At 41.2% G+C, this 12605-nt stretch overlaps 1 protein-coding gene across 3 annotated transcripts in view; it reads left to right on the top strand.

Annotated features, from left to right (window-relative positions):
• The first annotated feature begins 1212 nt into the window (after positions 1-1212).
• appa (amyloid beta (A4) precursor protein a) overlaps positions 1213-12605 on the top strand; it is a 49534-nt gene continuing 38141 nt past the window's right edge. The window contains exon 1 of one of the 3 annotated variants that reach the window (XM_049570180.1): positions 1213-1410. In XM_049570180.1, the coding sequence (XP_049426137.1) occupies positions 1351-1410 (60 nt within the window). In that variant the 5' untranslated portion in view covers positions 1213-1350. The remainder of the gene's footprint in view (positions 1411-12605) is intronic. The other 2 variants (XM_049570179.1, XM_049570178.1) reach the window with 2 other exon arrangements.

Genomic DNA, 12605 nt, shown 5'->3' with positions numbered 1-12605 from the left:
ACAGCACTCCTGCAGGGCAGGCTATGGTAAATAAATAGTGCTATAAAAGTGGAGTAAATTACGTCTTTTCAAGTCAATTTTGCATGCTGCGGCTTCAGGGCAATTGGATTACGACGGACAAGCCGTTCATACGTTTTTGAAATGCATTAGCGGAGTTTTATTACATTTTCAAAATGTGGGTTCCATGTGCTTTAAGTATAGCTGTTATTCCGGCGAGCTGCCATCCTCCGATACCCCAAACGAGTTTTGTGGATTAAAAAAACTACACTGGACTTCTTGATGATCAGTAAGTACTGTCTGTATTTTCATTCTAAAGTGGCCATTTCCTTTAAAGGAATAAAAATGGAATGGTAGTTTTTCGGGTGAACAAACGTTTTATTACTTTAATTGAAACTTGAAATCGAAAAGACGCACCTTTTAAAGCAACTAAAATAAAGGGGAGATTATCCGTCCAGTTGCGAATGTACATGGTATGATAACCATCAACTTTTATATCACGGTAGACCTTCAAACCAATGTATTGCTGCAACTCTCACAAGGTACAGTCTCGGAATGGGGGGGCAGAGTTGTCTGGCCTTTAAGCCGCCATACGTGTCTGTAAACAGGAAAGCTAGCAAGACAGGTGTGATGTTTCGTGTGATGTGTGTGAAACCCACTGTGGGAGATTGAAGAAATAGCAGTTAGCAGGTAACTCAAAGAATAAGAACAGCGGCCATAAATGTCCACAAACTGGGAAAACAACGGAGCTCTTTACCCTCAGAGCAGAGGACAAGATCAGCCGCCATATAACAGGGAGGGTAAATGATAGTTATTGTCATGTTTTGCCACTGATATTGTTTTGAAAGAGCTGCCGACACGTATGTTACATGTCACATCTGTTTTGATGGGAAACGGGGTTCCAAAAAACAGAGCGAAGAAAGCGGTGAGAATGAAAAAAAATTAAAAATTAAAAATTTCAAAAGCTGCACTGGAAAGGTGTCGAAAGGGCAGGGGGGCCACAGAGACTTCTTATGCACTGGGCCTATAATTTGGTGCTACGCCCCTGATTTACAGTGTACATAAGAGATAATGAGTGCACGTGCGTCGGAAAGATAACGTGTGTGACTGAAAGACTGTGTGCGCGCATTTCCAGTGTGTGTGTGTGTGTGTGTGTGTGTGTGTGTGTGTGTGTTAATCCCACTCCGCTGTGGTCAGGTGATCCGGCGCTGAGCAGCTGTGCAGCCTCAGTATCGCTCACAATCAGACAACGGGAGTCACCGGCGCTGAACACACTCAGTTTCTCACCCGACGCAAACGTGTAACCGTTTGGCGAAAACGCTGCCTTTAGGAGCGTCGTGTCAGCGAAGCGACATGGGGGATCGAGTAGCTTTACTGCTGCTGGTTGTAGCGGCGTCGGCTCTGGCTGCCGAGGTAAGAAAATCTGTTTTTTGGTGCGAGGTTTCGCAGTATTCCCACCATATTGTTGCTGTCAACTGCGTCAGGCTAGCTACTGTTAGCTACAAGGAGACCGGAAGCTAGGCTGCCGTACCTTCAGACTTAAAGCGTAGAATATGTTTAAAACGGCTCAAGAGGATGGTTATTGACAAGGGAATTTATTAAATGACTTCAGTTACAGTAAAAATATTCTATTAATGAGCAGTTACACCTTCTTTGATGTGGGTACTATGTTAAACAAGGCAAGTCTTTTCCCTGTTGTTTTATGTTGAAGGTTTTAAACGGAAGTCTTGTGCTAAAGTTTCGCCATTTTGACACTGATTGTAAATACTTTGTATTTCTAAACCAAAGCCCCTTCACTGTTTTGCACAGCAAAGCGCCAACGTTTACACATTTCATTACTGTTAAACGTTGTTTATTTGTGATAGTCTTCCTAGAAGTGTGAGATACACTCAAATGACACGTATTTAATTTTAAACACCCGTGTTCCGATGCTCTGTGGTGCCTTTTTCCCAGGCAAAGTGTCCCTTTAAGCCTGTGGTAGCTGATTTATTGAGGCTGTGTGACAATGGAGAGGGTGTCCGTCACCCTCGATTTAAAGCTGCACCCAAAAATGTTTCCTTTTGTGTTTAAACCGAGAGGCAAGTTGCTTTTTTTATTTTTTATAATGCTACAAACAAGTTGTCAAACGATGTACCTTCAATAACACTGCGCAACTGTGTCTGCTTTTCCTATGAATTTATTTAATGGGCATTCCTGCTCATTTAATCTCATTTAAACTCATTAAGTTACAAGGAAGAGATGAAAAGCGTATTGTCTCATTTTCCATATCCCGAGGGCTGATTTTAAGGGAGTGGGCGTGTTTTTGGGGAATGAAAATAACTCAATAAGACGTCTTGTTCCCTCATAATGAAGACATGACGCCAGATTGTGGCTTGAGTAGAGTAAATGAACCCGTGAAGATGACAGGGTCCTCAAACAAACATCATTATCGCTTTCCCTCATATTTCAGTCAGATGGGAGAGAATAGAGAAGTAAGATGGCGGCGGTGCACTGCAGCATTTATCGAGGGTCGGGGAAACTGGGAAGCCAACAGGAGCTTTGGCTATCATTGTTGCCTCTCAGGCTCCTTTTCTTAGCCATCTTTGAGTTTGGTGTGACTATAGTGACATTAAATAACCTAAATTATATTTTTAATAATGTCTCTGTCTTAGTGAAGCTTTCACAAAATCCCCACTCATCCATTTTTCAAGCGTCTTTGCCAAGAGTATCGCTTTGTGAGCACACACTGCAACACATATCTATTTTTAACATGTCATTTATGTCACTGCAATTAAAAGAATCACAGCTATTTAATCAAATACAGCCAGAGATGTGTTAAGATGTCATGTCATCGTCAGTTGTGTAATTTCCTCAACTGTGAGTAATAGCAGTGCTTCAGTTTCCTCATTTTCAATGTAAAATTTGTCTGGAAATTACCCAGAAACTTATTAAACATGGGGACATCCCTAACTTAGATTCTTACAACCAGTCTTAATAAGGGATTTTAACACTAAGGTCGTGATGTGAGTGTGCAGAGAGAAATGAAACATACCTGTAAGGGACTGTTCATTACTATTAGAGGTGAGGGGTGGTGCAAAATGACGAGGGGAAAGTGAAATAATGTTTTAAGCGCTGGCGAGGGGCTCATGTTTTTTATTTGGCTTAAAGGAGGGGCACACATCTTTAAATGACTGTATTTTTTAACGCAGGGAAGGCATGCTTTCTTTAAAGGGTTAAATTACAGAATGATACCATTTATTAGAGATGGGGGGAAAAATTGCGATGTTTTTCTGTGACAAAGCCGTATCGCTGCACGGACACCAAGTAATCGATTCTTTATTAGCTAAATTATTGACGTTACAAATACAAATTAAACATTAGGTAGCCGACTAGTGTAATATAATTATCATTTTCAGTCCTCTATGTACATTGTCCTGCAATAAAAATGACTAAATGAGAGATAAGCAGACCAGCTACTGAATTTTATTCGATAACACTGTTGATGTTGACAAAGTTTTCCATTGCGGACTTAATTTGCAGTTGAAAAAAATGTAGGCTAATAAATGATAGTATGTTTCATCGCAATTCTGAGCATATCGCAACACGTTTAAAATGTGTCGTGTATCGTGATATCATATTTGAAATAGTGTTGGATTTTCAAATTTATGATGGTCCTTGGACACATCATGTGTGACTAAAATCTGAGCCTAAGTTAGTAATATTTCATCAAAATCACTTTATTCTACGTCTTGTTTAAAATTTGGCCAAAAATAAACTGCACAAGCTAACCTAAGCTAGCATGACGAGAGTGAAAAACCCAGGCTCCTTGCTCAGCTCCAAAATTTCATCTTCAACTTTTTACTTTAAATTTCAAACACCAAAGGGTACGCTTTAAAAATCTAATGACTAATTTAAGGTGTGGGAAAAGTCATGCATTTTCCACTAGTCATTCTGGGAGGCTCAAGGAAACATGTTTGTATTTTTGGGGAGGGTCACGACGTCACACCCCAGCCCCAAGCCTACTCTGACTAGTAGAGTACACTCCCTAATGCTTTAGTCCCCCCCTTCTCAAGGTAAAATCTGTCTATGGAAAATACCCATGCAACTTCCACTTGTTTTAACAAGTGATTTTAACACTTAGCTTGTGATGTCATTGTGAGAGAAATTACTCAGTCACTTAGTTTCATTGTGGTTAAGCAGCTGCAGTTCAGTGTTGTCTGAGGAATGTCTTGGTCGTAACAATTCTAGCTTGTACACATGATAAATGTGTTACTTGCAATAGATCGATAGTGCCAAACAATGGCTGCTACAGTCCATTCAGCCCGCTTGCCTCTGCTGTCTTGGACATTTCTGACCTGCTGCTCCCAGCCTGTAATCAGTGGACATGGAGCGAACAGTTTGGGCTGCTCATCAAGCAAAGCAGTGGCTTTGTTGGTAATCCATTGCTTAGCTTACTTAGGGAGTCCTGTATTTACATTATACATATCAAAGGCAGGAGTGATGAAATGTGATAGAGGAAGTTGTTTAAATTTTCAAGGAATAACACGAGCGAGATTAAATCAGACCTGAAAATGAGCTGTTGCAAGTTTTTGATCTTGTTAGGGCTTGTTTATAGCCTCCGTGACTGCCCCATGCAAACACACACACACACATACACGCACAGCTCGAGGAAGCTGCTTTTTTCCTGACGGGCCCGCGGTGTGGAGCGTGGGAGTTGGATGCCAGCCTTTGTGTATTTGTGAATCCTTGGGAAATGGCTGTTGGATGGGTGCAGGCAGTCTGTTTGTGTGCATACTGCAGTCTTTCAGCCTGGGGCGGACCAGCCCTCTCCCCTTATTAGTGAGTTTAATGCCATTATGCCTGTTGGCGCTGCCAGTGTTTCTCTCTGGCACCTTCTCTGCTGCTCACGCTGCAGTTTCAATTCTTTGAAGGAGGAAATTCACCTGACACTAATATATATCGTCTTGCTGTGCATTTTCTTATTTGACTTTTTTATTGTAGCCACTTTCGTCTGCGTCGCCTACACTTCCACTTCAGTCTGTAATTAACATTTTGCAGAGAAAGAGTATGAGCTTCGTGTTAAATCCAGGGCTTCCTGTACAACTGAAGATATAAAAGCAGCAGCAGAAGTGACATATAGACGCACTGAGATCAGGTCAGCTGAGGCTAATGTCAGTGAAGCGTTCAAAGCATTTGCTCTTATTCCGACAGACTGGCACCAAATGTCAGATGTTTGCTGATGTGTTTGTTGTGTCTTCCCCACTGCTATCAAACTGCATGGCTGTACTGGACATGCAGTATGTTGTAATGTGACATCTGGAGCTGACACGTTAAGTCAGATAAGACGTCGGTCAACAGCAACTATTTTGATAATTGGGGAAGGAAATCCAGAGCAGTGCTGCTTGTAATGTCTGTAAAATAACTTAAAGTAAGGATGTGTGGGCAGGAATCAAGAATAGATCTGATTGGGAATTGCACCGATCAGCAGAATCAATATTGGCACTGGTATCAATAGAATCGTATTAATTCTTGCCCCTACTTTCAAGCACGAACATGAATGAAAATGAAATGTGAATATTTTCTGGTTTTCTTATACATATATGATAGGAAATTGAAACTGCTGGGGCAAAACAAGATATTTTAAGCCGTCAACTTGGATTTTTGGAATTTGTGATGGATACGTTTTTTAGCTATTTGCCAACATTTTTGTAACTTGATCTCCATTTGGATATTTATCCGTGCAAATACTGTGAGTTCTGTTGTGCTGAAATGTTGCAGTGAGTGATCGCTTAGCTGATAACATTTAAAAAAAAAGTGATAATTAAATCATCTTTCAAGTAAATTTAGAGCAGGTAAAACTGCCAGACATGCTTCAAATGGGGTAATTTGTGAATTAAATATCTTAAATATCGGCCCTGTCACCTAGAAATGACATAACTAGTTTGAAACAGCAAATATGTTTTGAGGGAAATATAATTCAGAACAAATTAGAGTTTTCTCTTAACGCAAATAAAAGTCGCAAAAATGTTGATACTGAACTAGGCTTCCAGGAGAGCCGTGCAGCTTGCAGGCAGTTTTCCCCAGTGGCCACTCTTGGTATTGCAGCGAAAAAATACCCTGAGCCATGGAGGTTTTATATTTGTAAAACTTTCCTCAAGCGGAGAAAAGCATTTTAAAAATTAGCGACATCATCACAATATAAATGCCAAGTATTGATATTTTAAAATTATATAAATTATTAATATTACGAATACAAATTAAACTTCATCAATTGCTTTTTCAGTCCACTAGATACAATTTACCGTGGCAAAAAAATGGCTGAAGTGACGTAAACTGATTGAAAACTTTATCTTATTAAATAGAACAGATGTTGACAAAGTTTTCCTTTAGGGACATAATTTGCAGTTGAAAAAAGTAATAACTCGTAATTGCAGCATATTTAAAATTGCAGTAATATAGTATCATGATAATCGTATCGTGGATCGTTTGGTGATTCCCACCTCTACTGGACATATCAGCAAAATGTTAATTGAAAAGTTATCAGCAAAATTTTTCAAAATTTTACTGACTTTATTTATAAGCCTTTAACGGAAATCACAATCTTTTCCTTACCTTAACTAAAGTGCTCTTGTTGCTTAAACTTAAGACCAGAGTCTAGACGGGAAACCCGGGCTCCTGGTATCAAGGTCCGGCACTTTGTACGCCTGCCATCCTCCCCAACCACCTCCTTTCACAGCTTATGCAGTACATGAATGTGGTGTTTCATTACCTGAATAAAACATCCCTGAACATAATCCAGGCAGTGATTACATCCCCACAACAACGTTATTAACCTCCTGAGATTCTGTGTCCATATACAAGAACATTACTGGACCTATACTTCATTCTGCTTAACTTAGACCTGTTGTCCTCGTACGTGGACACTTTTTCGTGCCATCCAGTGGCAGTAAGACCACAATAGACCAACTTGAAACTTGTATATTTATGATAAATAACATTTGTAGTTTGATATGGCAACAAATTTCATCAATTTTAGCAACAGTAACAAGCTAAGTCACTTAACTAGAAAGTACTCTTTTGAAGACATAAGAAATTTATCATCCTCTTGTTGAAAGACATTGGACTTCATTATCATCTTGTTTGAGGATACTGAGACTTAATTGTTGTCACATTTTAGGGACTCTATTATCGCTGACAAAGTTTAGATTTTTTTGGACTTATCAGGTCCGACTGATCCCAAATAGCTAGGAGATAATAAAATTGCCAACCAAACAAATGTCCGGGTCTCAGGAGGTTAAGAAAGTAGTTTAGCAACATACAAACATGATTTCCAGGAGACAGCGTTAATCTTTGGGTTTAAGAGTATTGGTCGACCAAATGAGAAATTATGAAGGGTATTTGTCCTGTTCTTGACTTGTTTTCACATTGCAATGACATGATAAATCGTTTAAACAAAACCAAATTAAATCATGAAAGTAACTGATATCTGCAGCCATAGAAATAAGAAGAATAGGCAGCAGTCATACCGGCCACTGTGGTGATATTAGTTGTCATACTCTCCCTGTGCCTGTCTTTCCTCATCTCAGTAAACAGTGGATATTGTCATGTGGCAGGACTGAATGTCCTCTTTATAATGAGACCTGAAAAGACTTGTCTCCAGCACTCCCTGTTTTTTTGTCTCTCTCTCGTTCTCTGTTTTTAATCCCTCACGTCCAACCCGTAGTGCTAATAGTTGGCTGTTAGAATTCCTTGTTCAAACAGCACACATTGTCCATCTTGGTTGTGTCAACAACAACAGTGACACCGCAGCGTTCCCAATTAATGTCCCCCCGCAGCATCCCCCTCTGTCTGTCCTGGAGAAAAGAATTCCTGACCTTTTGATACTGTTGTTTCTGTTGTCATGGTCTCTGGAAACGGGGCTGACGCTGATGTGCTTGTCTTTTGGAGCTGGTCGCGGTGTAAATCAGCTGTCAGGGAACAATGAAGATGGCTTTACCTGTTAATCTTTGCCTTCCTCTCTGTGTTTGACTTTTCTTTATAGTCTCGTTTTGTTGTTCTCACACCCCTGAGTCTTCTGTGCGCTCATAATGTTACTGAAAGGTAACATCCCCCCTTTTCAAAGCATGGCAGGAATCTGGTAGTGCTGATTTCAGAGGTAACAGGCCAGTGCACAGCTAAAAGGCTTGCATTGTGCAGTGCAACCTGGCCTCTCGATGAGATACTGTGGACGAATGCCAGAAGGTTTGATTAGATCCAACAAGAATCTGATAGCATAAGAAGCTGGCATTCCTCTCTTGCTGTTTCAGGAGAACGTCCTGATTTAAATCAAAGGTCTTGGATGGAGATGCTGCTTAAGTGTCACACTCTACTTCATCTTGCTCACCTCTCCCTTTTTATTACTGGCTCATAATTAGCTCTAATAGGTCAAACATGTTACAGTCCTAGCTTTATTGCCCGGTAGTCATCAGGGAACACGCCATTCTCCCACCCACCTCTCGTATTAGAGCGAGTCTCCCACCAGGCAGCACCATTCATCACCATTGGACCGCTATTTCCATCTGTAAATATCAGCAGTGCGCCACGAAGACACACTTTTCATTTCGCTGCTGCTGAGTAAGCAGCTGTTGGTACAGAATCTGAATAATAAGCCGAGAAACGAGTCGGCCCGACCTGCGCAATTACTCAGCAGCAGCATCGAGTACATCCAGCTTTCACCTCATCAGTGAGGGAGCTGCACACACAGTGTTCATACACACATAGCCTCCATCTGGAAACCATGTTGCTGCCATTTCTTGTTAAGGCATCAGTGCTTTTATGGTCACACCTCCGTCACAGTCAAGGTTGTGATGTGCTGTAGAGGTTTGTGACTGACCTTCCACCGAGCTCTGACCCAGGCTGTAATAATCTGACCAAGGCCAGTATGGTCAGGTTTTAATCTTGGATTTTGTCACACAGAAGCAACATTATCAGTGTGTGATGTATGAGTTAGTCCATAAATTTCAGTGTGGATGTGTAGATTTACGCCCATGTGACTAGTGGATTACGCTGGAATCAGAATACGATGTTATAACACGTGTATGCGTCGTCACACATCGTGACTGGAACCCCCAAGGCACTTAGAGGTGTTTGACCTAACGGTGCAGCCAATCCAACAGGCCGCTTGTGTCCTCTCCGCTGGATCCCAGACTGGAGGTGTAATGAACCAAAGAAGTGCCAGCTCACCTTTAAGCCTTCAGTTATAAGAGAGGAGCCCAGCAGAGGTCCCGCCCCCACTTCTGTGCCTGGGAATTTGACATTTATTTCGAGTCAAGTGCATTAACGGTGATATGAAGTGGCTCCGTGGATCCAGTCAGTGTGGAGATAACTCTGTGAAACCAGACAGGCATATGGCACATTTGGTACTGCTGTCCTAAAAAAAGCATGCAACAAAGTGGGTTAGAAAAGGCATCTCAGACAGAGTCCTGCTAGTGTAGTGACAGAGAAGCATGTCGTTTAGTCACAACATCCAAGGTTCAGTTTTAAATGTCCGCCCCCTTCTTCCCTCGTGTTTCTTACCTGCCTATCGACAGTCGATAAAGAGGCTAAATTACCAGCCAAAAAATTGAATGTATCTGGACATGATCTACAAATTAAACTGCTGACGTTTGTGGTCCTTCAGCTTCTTATAACTTTGCTAAAGTTTCTTCAACCTTTCACGAATTTGTTTCGGCACGTGGCCTATATTTAGCTCTGCTAGCTTGTCGGCTATTCTCCTATAGACCCAGTCGTTTCAAGTCATCGAATCAAAGTCCCGCTGTTGAGTGTATTTGCCGCAGAAGAAATTTAGCGGGACTTTGATTCGATGACTCGAAACGACAGAGTCTATGAAAGAATAGCCGACTAGCTAGCGGAGCTAAATATAGGGCACGTGCCGAAACAAATTCGTGAAAGGTTGAAGAAACTTCTGTGGCAAATACACTCAAAAGAGCCTGGACCTCGTCGTCCGTCCACTTCTTGTAGCTTTTCTTCGTTTGCTCCATTTTCCAAATGATCAAAACACAAATGAAGTGAAACTTGTCGAAAGTTCCTCAAGAATTCCAGGGAATCTGAAAAGTCCTACCCCCCTACTAGGTACTTTTTGTGTCTTAAAGTCCCCGGGTAATTTCGCTGGAAACGTGAAAAGGTTTTTCAAAATCCCGGGTAAATGATAAAAGGGGCTTATGTCCTATCCTCTTAAGCATAAAATTTATCATAAGGGTCATTTTGGCTTATAGTAATAGCTCTGTAATCCAGGGATACTGTGAAACTCATCCACTTGCAGTGTGCTTATCGGAAATGCCTGGGACCTATCCATTGTAAAGTACTTACATAAAGTCATGGAACTGGGTAAAATATCTTCAAAAGTTTTAAAAAAATTCACTGGTAAAAATGTGTGGGAATGCTGTTGTAACACTGGAGTTACAGATCAGAAGAAAAACGGAAAGAGCATGTACTTGTATCGCACGTCTTTGCTGGCTACTGCCAACTCCAGATGTGTGCCAGATGCTGCTGATGTACCCCCCCAAAAGGTTGGCAAGTGCAGGAATGAAAAAGAGTATTCGACATCTGTCCCTTTGTCTCCCCCTTTGTTTTTTGGTCTATGAACTGAATTTTAAAATTAAAAGAAAATTCAAACATAAGCTATTCACCAACACTATCACCAATTCTTCCACCATATAAATAATTCCCGGGTCGACAGTAATGCTGGCCTGTCTGGCAGCTCTTTTTCTTCCACTGGTTTCCATCCATCCAAACACATTTTCGTCCCTCCAGCACTCTTATTTTCTTCATGAAATGGATTCACACCAAGAAACCGCTCTGCTCCAGTACATCTTTGATTCCTGCACAGGTTGCTGACTCTTTATTTTTAAAGAATCTTTTTGAGAAAGTTTCCCAGTTTAATGATGAAGTTCTTTCCTTTTCACCACCTCTATCAACACCCAAAAATACCCATGAGGGTCCTTGTTTTTCAAGGGTTACACTCCTCCACTCAGGAATGATCTCATCCCCTCGTCCTCTCACTTCTCTCACCGTCCTGGGTGTTCAGGGTTGCCATAGCACTGAGTCTTCCCCAGGTGCCTGGTACTTGGACTATAATTAGGCTGCTGTGTGTTATTCCCGTCGTTCTTCACACCCATTCCTCCCCCCCTTTTTACCATTTTCCACCAGAACAGTTTCTCGCTCTCACTTTCTCTCTGAAGCGCTGTGTCATCCATACAGTATGTTGCTGATGTGCTGCATGGCCTCAGCTCGAGAGTCACAGTTCAGAGGCTTTATGAAAGTAGTACCTCTTTGAGTCGGGCGACACACCATCAATTGTAGATGACAAGTCCTCTCGGAGTCCAAGTGTGAAATTGGAACACTTGTTTGAAATGCCAAGTTCTATGTGTGTGCGTACGTGGGTGTGTGTGTGGGCGCAAATGAGACGAGAGGGGCGAGGTGGAGATTTGCGTCAGAAAATGGACGGGTATTATTGACTGTGCCCTGCTATTTCTGGATCTGGTTCCTGTTTGGTCTCCATGATAGAGGCGGACTTCCTGCGTTTGTGCAGTGGACAAGAATGGCACAGAGTTATGTGTGTGTGTATGTGTGTGTGTGGAAGTCTTTGTTTAGAAAATCCCTCATGTTTTAATTGACAGTTTGTAGAGTTTCCTTTCGGATTTGTGAAATACAATTTTGTCTTCTTGTTAAGCTGGTATTAATCATAATTTTAAAGTAGTAATTTCAGCATTTAGTCATGATTTAGAATTCAATTAAGGTCATAGGAAGTACAGGAAAGTATGACTTGGCAGTGCTTTTCCGTCAGTGATTGCTTTCCGTTGCGAAATACTGTGTTCCCAGTTTACCTGCGTAGAGGTGGTGCTATAACCACTAATGACGATTCCAGATATACACACCCATCAGCACCCCAGGGCACTGATTCACAATGACTCCTAGCAGCAACACTGATGAGAAATTACCTCAACTCACAGTCAGCCCTGAAATGATTTTCATGCAGCTGTAAACATGCTTAATATTACAGGCTTCTGTGGGGTTTTTTCAGCCTCCTTTAAATGAAATTCTGCAGTGTTGTCTGAGGACAGGAAATTGTTGCCTTTAGCTCTATTGATGCAAGTGAACACATTAGGACAAATATGCTAAGTTAAGTTGTTTGTGTAGTGTGTTTTCAGCGTGTGTATTATCCTGATGCAGATGGCAAATTATGAAAAAGGGGTTTTGATTGCTTCCTGTAGGGCAAGGCAACACGGTTGGATTTGGGCCATGACGGTGCTGTTGTTGCTTCAGTAGGGGACACTGGGGACATTTGCAACTGTTGGAAAAAGCTGAATTTGATAGCATAATTTGTTAAAAGTGATCTGAGAAGAAAAAAATGTTAACTAACAAATGAGAATGCCTTGAGAAAGGTTTATTTTAAAAGTGAGAAAACATACAATGAAATGTAAATAGGGCTGCAACTAACAATTATTTTTATTGTCGATTATTTTCTTGGTTTCTGAAAATTGTTCGTTTGGTCTATGAAATGTCAGAAAATGGTGAAAAATGTTGATCACTGCCAAGACATCTTCAAATGTTTTGTCCACAACCCAAAGATTTTCAGTTTATTTTCACTT

Source organism: Epinephelus fuscoguttatus, linkage group LG24 (assembly GCF_011397635.1).
Source record: "Epinephelus fuscoguttatus linkage group LG24, E.fuscoguttatus.final_Chr_v1".
Taxonomy (NCBI): domain Eukaryota; kingdom Metazoa; phylum Chordata; class Actinopteri; order Perciformes; family Serranidae; genus Epinephelus; species Epinephelus fuscoguttatus.
Note: the sequence above shows the minus strand (reverse complement) of the source record. Positions and strands in the feature narration are given on the sequence as shown.